At 41.8% G+C, this 11,888-nt stretch overlaps 1 protein-coding gene across 1 annotated transcript; it reads right to left on the reverse strand.

The window, feature by feature from the left end:
* Positions 1 to 357: 357 nt before the first annotated feature.
* LOC141014698 (cyclic nucleotide-gated channel beta-3-like) lies at positions 358 to 11,609 on the reverse strand. Its single transcript, XM_073488590.1, has 17 exons — positions 11,457 to 11,609; positions 10,426 to 10,431; positions 9,061 to 9,197; positions 6,046 to 6,206; positions 5,360 to 5,889; positions 5,225 to 5,275; positions 5,055 to 5,141; positions 4,904 to 4,968; positions 4,182 to 4,304; positions 2,918 to 3,059; positions 2,399 to 2,558; positions 2,118 to 2,215; positions 1,934 to 2,017; positions 1,693 to 1,811; positions 1,325 to 1,477; positions 496 to 646; positions 358 to 405 (listed from the first exon to the last, which is right to left on the reverse strand). Exons 1-17 carry the CDS (start codon positions 11,607 to 11,609, stop codon positions 388 to 390), a joined length of 2,238 nt encoding a protein of 745 aa, XP_073344691.1. The 3' UTR covers positions 358 to 387.
* Between the last annotated feature and the right edge of the window lie 279 nt (positions 11,610 to 11,888).

Here is an 11,888-nt window from a genome sequence, read left to right on the forward strand (position 1 = left end):
AGGCTTTTACAACTATCGGACAATATAGTCATTATAAGCAGACTCAGTATGCGAGTATACAATATACAGCCAGATGTATCCACTTAGGGCAGTAATTTAGATTAAAATATTGCACATTTCATCAAAATAGTTTGGAAATCTTTGTTTAAATACATGTCTGATGTTTGAATATGCTTGTTGTCCAAGCTAGCTGGAGTTTGTCACATAAGACAATTCAAATGTTGCTTAAAAGGTGCAACTAAGTAAAGTCAAATTAACTTTCGAAGCATCCCTTTTAAACAACATCTCAAAATGACAGCACTCAGTACAAAAGAGTAGTAAGAGGTGAAAATAAAACTGTACAATCACTCCCAAAAAGGAGTCATAAAAAAGAAAATAAGATCTTCACTAGCGTCCAGCAGCACTCTGGGGGAAAGAAATAACAGAATAATGTGTGATTAGCAGTCAGCATAACTTTATACGACCACATCTAGACAGAAATGTGAGCGCTGTTACCTTCATTTTGTCAATAAATCCTTTGTTAATGGTTCCGCCGACGGCACGCAGCAGTTTGGGTGTGGGCGGTTTGGGTCCGAACAGCGCCAGTCCTTTCTTCTTCTCCTCTTCTACTTTAGCTGCGGCCGGACCCTTCGCCCTCATTAGTTTCCTACACACAGAAACATAGAGGCTGGTTAAACAGAGTGAAGGAAATACGCTGTGAAGAATGAAAAGCTGGTACAAAAAACACTTTTGCTGAATTTCCCCCTTGTGACAACTGTAGGGCGGGTCAATCAGGCTTAACCGCAGCTGATTCCAGTCACTGATCTTGACCTCTGTCATGTTTGTGCTGTTGGTACCTATTATAGATTTTTTTTTACAAATATGGAACAAATAATATGGCTCGCTGTGAGGTTTACTGTATTAACAGAGCGCAGGGGAGGGACAGACGCCGGTATTTTGGATTAGCGACGACCCTGTTAACTGGCAGACAGCTGTGACAGCTTCTTGAGTAATAAACACCTGGAGATGAGGAGAGCAATTCTTCTTTGGGGGATATTTTTCTGGTGGCACCCTGACTTCAGTGTATCAATAATAGGATGGTAAAGTGTTCCTGGACATAGTAACTGTAAAAATATTATATACACTATAATAATATCATATTGGAAACGCGTTATATTACTCTGTTACTGCTTAAAGAAATACACCACTGTACATTACCCCCAGCACTGGTTATTGTGAAGGTGAGTAAGAAAGTAATAAATTGCCAAAAATTATAATCTGTTTGCGCATGTTATGATCCATCTCCTTTGAAACCACTGTGACTTTGACTGTGCCTCCGACTCACCTTCCCTTCCTGGCCAACACTTTCTGAGACTCGGGGTAGTGCACCAGGATGTCAAACAGGTCCTTCTTCTCCAGGACAAAGAGGTTAGCAAAGCCGTAGGCTTTTACATTAGCTGTCCGCCTGTTCCCTCCATCTTTAGACGACTGCAGCAGACTGAGACAAAAACAAACAAGCAAACCATTTCGTGACTGAAAATTCTTTGAAAGTGGTTTTCGTCTGTGGATTTGAATCTATAGTCGTCTGTGCACATCAAACATCTGTGCTGATGTTTATCACAGTGTGACAATTAGAAACTTACAATACTCTAAGATTTGTTCCTCAGACTGCAGATTCGGTCTGACAAAGAGAAACAGTGAACTCTATCTCACCTGATTTCTCCGAACACACAGCCGGCCTTCAGCGTGACGAACACAATACTGTTGTCAGGACCTCCCACCACCTGCACCGCTCCACTCTTAATGATGTACATCTCTTTACCGATGTCACCCTGCAGGGAGGGACGAGTCATATACATACAGAAAGATAACCAACACATGACAGGTTGTTAAGAACAGACAGCAGATATTTACATAAAGGATCCAGGATGATGATAATATGACAATAACTCACTTTTTTAACAACAAAGTCTCCAGGTAGATAGACGATAGACTTGAGCCTCAGCAACATGTCCACCAACATCTGCTGGTCACAGCCCTGTGAAGAAAATCAAACAATTAAAAAAAAGGTTTGATTTCATATCCAAGCTGCAGCGTGCCTGTGTTACTGTGTGCTGTGGGGTCTTTAGAAGAGGCACCTTGAAAAGATCGATCTTCTGAAAGGTTGTCAGGTTGATGTCCACAGCGATGGCGGTTCTCATCACCAGAGGCATCTTGTCCAGCAGCTCGGACTCATCTGAAAGCATCGAGATAATACAGAAGGGGTGGTACCAATCTTTTTAATGATTCAGTATGTGGGTGTCACAATATACGGATATTAACGATAATCATGATAGATGGCAGACGAGTCTGAGAGGCATCTTTTTTATTTGTTTGTATGAATGTTTGTTACATTCCGACTGAGCACTGTGTTACTGACCCAGCATGCCCTGTGCGTCCCAGGTGTAGGTGTACCAGGTGCGGACTCGGTTCTGCACTAAATTGGGGATGTGGTTGGTCACCATGTACTCCACGGTGCCGTCCATAGAGGCTCGGAAGTACGTCTGTCCTGCTGTGGCTGCACCGATGACATCTCTCATCTGAGGCAAGATGGCGGAGACAATAAACACATGAACAGAGGAAAATAGCACATCAATGACAGTCAAACAGTAGATATTAATGGAATTTGTTGTTAAAATGCTATATTAACACATTAATAAGCCTTTTCACAGTCAAGACTCCACAGGGAACCAGAGAGAGACAGTTGAAGCGATGGTTGATGGGCTGTTAGTGAAGCTATTACGCTACGATGACTGATGATTGTCAGTATCATTTCTAACATGACATTCATCTCTCACTACGTCAGTACAACAAACAGGTGATGACACGCTACTCTGGAGACGCTAATTTCTATCAGGTTTCTAGACGGTGCTACGGGCAGAATGAGCCTCGAGGTTACCTGTCCAATCAAACTGGAGAACACAAAGACGCCCGTGAAAAAGTTTGTCATCTGAAAGGTAATCTCAAAGACGGTATGGGGTTCGCTAAGACCCCCGATGTTGATCAGACTGCGGACGGCGTGGTAGTAACAACGCAGGTACCTGTGGAGAGGGTGGGGGCGTTAGAGGCGCTGTCACAATCTACACTACAGTCACTGGCCTGTTTTTTGGACAGAAAGACAGAAGTTTGTGTGAACATGTGGTTTTGGGGGGGAGGGTGTCAGTCTGTAAATCATTGTTATTTCTCTTTCAAGTTTGATTCCCTTGATGCCTTGCTGAAAAAAAAACCCATTGAAAATGAAAAAAAAAAAAAAAAAAGCAGAAAAAGATTTAAAAATATTACATAATTGACTACCTGGGCAAGAAAGATGGACATAAACAAAGCCCCAAAAAGGTAGTTTGTCATCTGAAAGATCTGTCCGAACATGGTGTCTGGAAACGGCAACTCAGCGATCATCAGCAGGGACTTCTCCGCATAGAAGAAGCAGCTGAGGTAACTGCGGCAGCAGCAGACATGGAACATACAATGAATCTTTAACATGGGATTGTCTTTGATAGAGAAAAGGTATGTTCCATATTCAGGTTGTCATATTCTACTCTCACCACAGCTGTGTTATTTTGTCTGGTCTATGGTTTAAAGGTCCAACATGTAGGATTTAGGGGGGATCTATTAGCAGAAATGTAATATAATATTCAGAATTATGTTTTGATGAGTGTATAATCACCTTAAACTAGCAATCGTTGTGTTTTTGGCACCATCATGTTTCTACAGGAGCCCAAAATGGACAAACCAAACACTGGCTCTAGAGAGGACCTTTATCCCGTTTTCATGTTTTCAGCAGCCAACATAGGGGAGGGTGAGACGAGGGGTGTTCAGTTGGTTGCAGTCTGCTACCTCACAGCTCGAAGCTGCTGAATCCTACACACTGGACCTTTAACCGTCTTTAAAACTGAGCAATATGAGTACATTAACCTGGTAACCACCAAAGTCCTCACATCTGAGCAGTTTGCTAATGGTGTGATTATACTGCACTGCCCTAATGTGTTGACATCAGTCCAACATGTGTTCATGAGCAGATCTTAATGAGACAGAAGTATCAGTGTGTTTAGTATTAACTACTGATACTCAGAAAAACTTCAGATCAGTTCTGGTCTTAAGTGTGTAACACAAACCTGAATGTCAAACACTCAACACGGGCAGGAAATGAAAGGTTTTGTACTTACGCGCTGCCGTTACCAGAGTAGACCCATTTAGTTTGCCCAATGCCCTGGTAGTCTGACGCCACATAGTAAAAGCAGGCGTTGATGTGGAGCATGAAGAGAAGATAGCCGATGGTCCGAATCACTCTGACGGAAAAGAAAAGGTCGGTTAAGTTCTTCATTTTTCTCTCGTTCTAATTTGAATGTTTATGGATGAACTACACAGATTTTATTAACCATTTACAACACGTCATAAGCACCAGTTGCAACTTTGTAATAAACAATTACCTAATGAAAGGTTTATAAAGCATTTCATTGTTTGTTAACAGTGAAATAACTATTAATTAATGTTCAATTAACTATAAATTTACCATTTGTTAATAATGATAAGTATGAGTTGACATAATGAGCTACACCACAACACAGTAACTGTTACACATTCACCTTAGAGTCTACAGTTATTATTTCCTTATTTCTTTCACATACATGATTATATAGTATTTAAACGTAGCTGATGTTAAGTCAAACACCTCGAAAGACACGTGTTTATTATTGTTAATTCATTTAATTTTTGTTTTTAATTTACATTAATTCATTTTTATATACTTTTTAACTCATTATTTTCTAATTTTTTAATTAAAAATGTTCTTATTTCAATATCAACTATGTGCATATTACTTTATTTAATTTCCTAATGGCTCCAAGACTACATGCATAATTGTAAGAACGGTGAAAATGAGTCTTACCTCCAGATGTAAGCCTTGGCCATGATGCTCTCTAGTCGATCGCTGAACTCAAAAAATGTATCTGCCTTGAGAAGGAGCGTGAGAATGTTACTCTGGTAAACTGACTTTAGCGTGTTTTGATCAAAACAAAGGGCACCGTGAGTAAATTCACCTTCAGCAGACGATTGGCTCTGAAAATGGATTTGAATCCAAACTGGAAGTACAGCAAGTCGAACGGGAGGAGGCACATCAAGTCAATCTGGTGAGCAGAGACACGTGTGTGAGGTCACTGAGGTGAGATCACCCTCATGCTCCAGGTTCAAACAATTCAAGTTACCGTACCGTGAATCTCTCTGATTCTCTGTAGTTCTTCTTTGTCATCACTCTGTCTTTCTAAAAAGGAAGAAGATAACACAGTCATGTTACGTCATAAATGTTCAGTAACAGGCGCTGTTGTCAGGACTATCTGAGGCTTACTATGATGTCTCCTCCTTTGACAAACTGCTTGCGGGGCTGGAAGATGATGGTGTCTATGAGGTAGATGAGGTCGGCCAGCAAATCGGCGGCAAACCATTGAGGGTTAGTGTTCTCGTTGTGGTACGGGAAACATAGGCGGGCCGTGGCGAACCAGGTGTTGTAGTTGAAGGCCAGAGTCACCAGGCTCAGCCAGGCGATGTAGCGGCGGTCTGTGAAAGGGTCTATGGTCGTCCCAATCACAGAGTCCATCTGGTCCTCGATGGGCTTCAGCACAGCATCCACCACAGACCAGGAGGCTTCTTTCAACCTTGTCTCCATGGCCTTCTTCTCCACCGTTTTCTCCTGCTCTGCAGCCTCTGCTTTCTTTTTCTCCGCCTCCTCTTTCTTCTTCTCCTCTGCCTCCTTCTTCTTTTTCTCAGCCTCCTCCTTCTTCTTCTTCTCGGCCTCCTCCTTCTTTATCCGGTCCTCCTCTGCTTGCCTTTTCCTCTCCTCTATGACTCTTGTGTAGTCATCTTTGAGAAGCAGAGGTGCTGAAAGGACAGTATTGTAATTTACCTCTCTGTCTATCTCCCCCAAAAAAGCATCGATGATCAACATGATCATAAATTGCAAATATGAAGCTATTGTGCTCCAGCTGAAGTGAAGCTCTAATGTGCACACAGACCAATAACTATGTTTTTACTCACTGACAGGAGGGCTGATCTCTGGGGACGAGGCATACTGGTCCACAACTTTCTCCCTGTAGAGCTCCAGTCTCTCTCGCATCCGTTTGACGATGGCTCGGAGCTGCTCATCTGAATACATGTTGATGACGATGGGTGGAGGTGGAGGTGGAGCCTCCTCTTGTCTGAAGATGGAAAATACCAACAGAGAAATTAGCTGCAAAGTCATTCATTCAACATCGAGACAGTCTGCAGAGATATGTATTGTGGTTAGCATGCTAACCAGCTAGCCCATTCCGGTCCAAATCTCCTGTGCTGGCGGTGTTAACACCAACATTCCCCTGGTCCCAGTCCAGAGCACTAGCTGCATGGCCAACTGAGCTAACTAGCTAAGGGGGAGCTACAGTTAGCAGCAGTTAGCAGTTCCTCTGGTGGCATGCTGCTGCCTCCTTATTGTGTGAATTTGACAGCAGGCCAAATCATACATATTGCACCTTTAATGTAAGATGAGGCAAATTCTGAATGTAAAATAATGGAGAAACTAAAACGTTTGTAGCAAGACAACTCTGGGGTGATGTGCTAAAGTAAAAAGTGTTACTTAACTTTGCAGCTGTAACCAAAAATGTATTAGATATCGGCTCTTCGTGATGAGCCACAGCTACGTCATATGAAGCATTATTTAGCATATTTTAGCTCATGTTTTGGCACTGTCACTGCTCTCATAGCTTTAAAAAACACTGTACACTACCTGCCTAGGTCCAAATTGCAAAGTTGGCAACTGTCAGCGTGAACATAGGGCAGCATTTAAGCTAGCAGCCTAAGAGACAACATTTCTTTATAAGTTCAAGGAGTTTTTATGGACCAAAAACTGAGATAAATAGGACTTACATTCCCCAAGTTGCTAGATACACAACAGGAAGAAATGCTAATGTTGCTAATGTATCAGCTGGATGTAGACATAGCTAACAAGTTGTCCATACCAACAAAAGCTTATGTCTCTGTGGTGTTTGTAGCTTTTTTCCACTGCTACTTTCTAGTGTAATTTCTAAATTCTGCCACTAGGAGTCTCTCTGCAAAACAAAACAAAACAAAAGACATGAAAGTAGTGTGGGATCATGGGAGTTGTTGTCTCCATTGTTAAACAACTTTTTGACATTCTTCCAGAAGTTATAGCGACAGGCGACCAAATGAAGTTTGAACCTTTTGTTGGAAACATTTAGGATGATGGAAGTGCAAAATAATAATATAAAGGACTACAGCAAAGGTCTATTCTTTTCTTTTCTTTTCGACATTTTAATGCAGAAATGTTACATATTACATCTTTAAAACAATCTCTTTGTTTGAAGGTTTTAAATTAAATGCAAGTAACCTGAATTCATTTGTATTCTGACTGGTTTAATTAACAATCACTTTATATAAAAGGCTTATTTTAAGCGTACAGGAGCTGCTTTTCATACATGACTTAACATAGTAATAATGATTTGTAATGTCAAATAAAGACGTTTACACTGTGAAATGACATTTTAAGTGGAAAGGTGACGTTGATGAAGAGCACAGGCAGAGGAGGACTCATCTGTGTACTTATGTCGCCTCCTAGTGGACATTGTCCAGCAAGACATGTGGCCGACAGGAGGAGACTTGTTTGTGTCCAATCATTAAAAATAAATCTCTTAGTAATTGAGTGAGTATTAATACCATGACAGTACATTTATAAAAATGATAGGTTTAAAAAAATGCCTACATTTTTTTAAAAATTAGAAAACAATAAAGGAGTCTACTGTAATTTCTGCTGTAAGACTCATACTTATGTGAAGACCTGAACTGTCTGCTACTCATATATTCAAATTCATACATGTACATTTATACCTATTTATATATAGACTGTACATGTGCACATATTTATATTTAATTTAGAGATTTATAGATTAAGCTCAGATATCTAGGGTCCATTTCCTCAGTGTTCTGACTTTATCTTCATTTTTGCTTTTATTTTTATTTATAATTTTCATTCCATCATTCTCACTGCTTTAAATTATTTTTAATTATAGACTTTAGAGGTTTTAGACATCTGCATCCAAAATATTCAGTTTTTTTTCAGAAATATAAATGTGTACATGTAAGAGGTTCCTTCAAAACTCCTGACAAACATAAAGATCTTGATGATTAAATCTGATTGTCAGAATGCTTTATTTTCTGATTTTGAAGCCTTGTGTCAAACCAAGAAACACGCTGTGATCCTGATTAATGTTCATCATTATAAATTGTCCTTTTCGAATTAGTCAATATAATGAAACACCGGTGTCGCTCATCAGAAGTGCATGAGATCCCTTCACATGGCAGTTATAATCAGCCTGTGTCATTCTCGCTCTGCTGTGGAGTTCAGTATGTTACCGTCACCTCTGAGCTCTGACACCCACAGGCTATTTATTCCACATGTCACTCAGGCTGATGTGTGACACCTCTAACTGTGCTCCACACAGAGCTCCTACTGTAGCTCCCACCACCACCACCACCACGGCTCCTTTACCATCCACTGATGTAACATGTGTTCACAACTGTGAGGATCAGCAGAAACTGTCTGTACCTTTTCGCCTCCGTAGTTTTCATTGCGGGGCCAGAAGCTGCCTCGGTGAGCTTCTTAAAACTAAAAAGCTGAAAAGCTTTTAATCCACTTTCAGGTCATCCCCCTGTTAATGTGCATGTGGCACCAGCGGATAAAGATCTCACATGCTGCGCTCATCTCTGAGGGCTGCCTCTGTCTCTCTCTCTCTCTGCCATCTTGAAAGGGAATCTGATTAATTAGTGTTAATTTGGTGATTAATTTGATACCGTGTGGTGTTAGTGTCTTGGCAGGCGTGTGTTTTCGTAAGCTAAAGTGGAGTTTGGATACTCTAGGGATAAACACACTATATTTACTGTCTTTACATGCCTGTGCTTTCATTTCTAGAACAAAACTCAGGTAAAAGAAAACAACAAAACAAAACACTTTGTGATTATGAAGGTGTATTAATGGCAAACTACCAAAAGTGCAGCTCTTACCCTTCAGCTCCAGCTTGATCAGGGTTGGCTGGAGCTGCTGTAGGGGCCGGTGCCGGAGCAGGGGCCGGGGCCGGTGTTGGAGCCGGAGCAGGAGCGGTGGCCGGGGCCGGAGCTGACTCTGAGAAAGGGGAACAATCCTAGTTACATTTTTATCTCCTCCAGGTTTGATTGCTGCATTTTTATTCTGGTCTCCTGGCAGAAAATCCAAAAACTTCAACTCACACAATATCTGCTGCCCTTGCTGGATTGATTTTAGGATCGTACTGCTCATCTTTAAAGGTGTCATTTGTAGAATATGGCCAGAATTCAAAGGGAGCTCCAAAAACATCGGAGGCAGCGTACCACCAGAATTATGAACAACTGCTGCTCTTTGCTAGCTATCCTTGGCTGTAGACTAGCTAGCCGTCATCAGCTCATGGCTCAATTAAACATAGAGGCGGCAGACTCAGTGTTTGCCTGGACCAAGACCTCAGATCACGGGGGAGTCACCACGGGCAACGGTGCTCCGGTAAAAGACGGAAAGGGTAGTGAACTCGCCTATGGCATATATCTCCCACCTGAAACTACAGAGGTTATCGCACTCTATCGCCTTGTGAGGTACAAAGTGGTATTACAAGACAGGACGAGGCTAGCTGGCTGCAACACGGTACACAGATGTCGTTGACACATCAACATTGTTGTTTCTTCACATTCTGATGGAAATTTAAGTTAAATATTTTGCATGTAAAATTCAGGCCACATGTTACAAATTGCCCCTTTAAAACCTTGCATTTTATCATTTAATCTAATTTTATCTTTCAAATTTTGAATTTTTCATTTCATTTAATTGTTCACTTGTATCATGTAAATCACTATTTTTTGTCAAATAATGTCATTATTGTTAAAATAGGTGGGAGCATCTGTCAGTTTCTTAAAGAGGCTGTATGTAACAATTTGTAGCATTTTACATGTATTAATATTTTTTTATTGGCCGTATGTGAGCGGATTGTTAGGCGACGTGAAAAAGGAGACCTCAGCGTCTCTCTCGGTTGTCTGTACAAGCCTGTGGGCGATTTGTTTAATTTGTTCACTGCTGCTGGACTGTGGATTTCTTTGTGAACGACTCGGCTCTGATTTTTCCGCGACACTCCAAAAGATGCACGTTGCCTCAATCCGCCAATGTGACACAATTCAAACAGCATGTGTTACAGTGTGAAGATTGTTCAGGAGTTAAATCTCTCTCTGGTTGTCAGAGACATTAAATGACATTAAATGCTGTATTGAGTGGCAGGTCTTCAATGGATGACCATTGTGCTCAGCCCTCATTGTGCTCAGCCCTCAAACTGCTGCAGGACAGCTGTCTGAACTGAGAGCAACGTGATCAACAGGTGACTGGAGTTCGATTTAGACCTCAGACAGCCGGCACAAAGACATCTGGACGGACAATAAGCTGAAGAAAAGCTGTCTAGACCTGAAGTTTTCATATCAAAAAGCTGTCAATGGGCAGTTTATGTCATTCATGCGCCTCTTTGTTGTCTTAATGATCAGATTTTCGTCTTGATCGATATCTCAGCCCGACAGATGCACACAAAGGTTATTACATCCATTTGAAGCTTCATGAGAAAAACTACAAATGACATATTCCTTTATTCCTGCGACTTTATCTGTCTGGAAAACAGCTTTAAGGAGAGGTAAAGGACATCACAATAAAAATCCCTGCCAAACACAAAGCGACATCCAGTAATTTCACTTCTAAATGTTTCCCCAAAATGAGCGATGACTTACCCTGCGGCTTGTCCACTGTCTTGGCCTCATTCTCCTTATCAGCTGGCTTCTCCTCCTGCACCACAAATCAACATGTCCCACAAAGTCAGACACTCGGCTTCATTAGTCAAACCACGGCCATTAGAGAGAGACATTTTAATTTAGAGAGCATGTTTTTTAATAATAGTGAATTTAGCATTTGACAAATGGCTCCCCTGCCCGATGATAGACTCTTTTAAAAACAGTCTGCGTTTGAGATGAATAGAACCCAGAAGGGCCCGTTGGGTAATGAGCGATCTCAATGAGGTCCGTGTAATGAAACAATTTCATTTGATTCTTTGTTGGCGAGAGTGCTGAGCAAATTGAATGGATGGAAGAGCAGATAAGACGCCTCTGCTGTGATCTTAGGAGAAACAAATGTAACCAAACTGGCTGTATTACAGGCCGGATGCAGGGCTTTAATTTTCTGCGGTCATGCTTGATTTCAGTCTTGGCTGCTGCTGCTGTTACTAGCGCACGCTGATGAACAATATGAAAGCTATGGAAAGCTTGTAAGAGCATCGCAGAACAAACCAATACCCTTTGAGATAGAAATAACAATATCTTAAACTGAGTATACAACATGTTGTTCTCTGGCTCCAAACAAATCCTACCTTGGCTGGAGCTGGAGCTGGAGCTGGAGCTGGAGCTGGAGCCGGAGCCGGAGCTGGAGCTGGAGCCGGAGCCGGGTCAGGGGCCGCTCTGGTGGTCCCTGAAGCTGCTGGTGGCTGCGGGCCACTGAAGAGGCCCTTAAACTTGCTAAACATGGCTACAAACCTACAGGTGCATCTGCTGCAAGTGACTCTGCAGAGAATGAACTGACTCCTAAGGAGCTGAGAGATCCCGCTGCTATGACTGCTTATAGCTCCGCTAATGCTCTTGCACGGAGAATAGCCCCCACCACCAGTGACATCTAAGCCCATCACCATCTCATATAAGATCCCAATAGGCTTATAGGTGACCACAGGCAGGGCTGAGACGCTTGAGGACTGTGTTAACCATTGTACGTTACATACTGTAACTGTGTCTGTGGACCAAACACTTTA

The sequence above is a fragment of the Pagrus major genome, chromosome 19, assembly GCF_040436345.1.
Source record: "Pagrus major chromosome 19, Pma_NU_1.0".
Taxonomy (NCBI): Eukaryota; Metazoa; Chordata; class Actinopteri; order Spariformes; family Sparidae; genus Pagrus; species Pagrus major.

Bases quoted from the DNA above. Each gene is read 5' to 3' on its own strand.
- LOC141014698 (XM_073488590.1), bottom strand. From the start codon at position 11,609: ATGTTTAGCAAGTTTAAGGGCCTCTTCAGTGGCCCGCAGCCACCAGCA. The intron at 5,890-6,045 runs GTGAGTAAAAAC...CTGTCCTTTCAG, and splicing joins AGAGATCAGCCCTCCTGTCA to CACCTCTGCTTCTCAAAGAT. The intron at 1,478-1,692 runs GTGAGATAGAGT...TTTTTGTCTCAG, and splicing joins TGTGTGTTCGGAGAAATCAG to TCTGCTGCAGTCGTCTAAAG.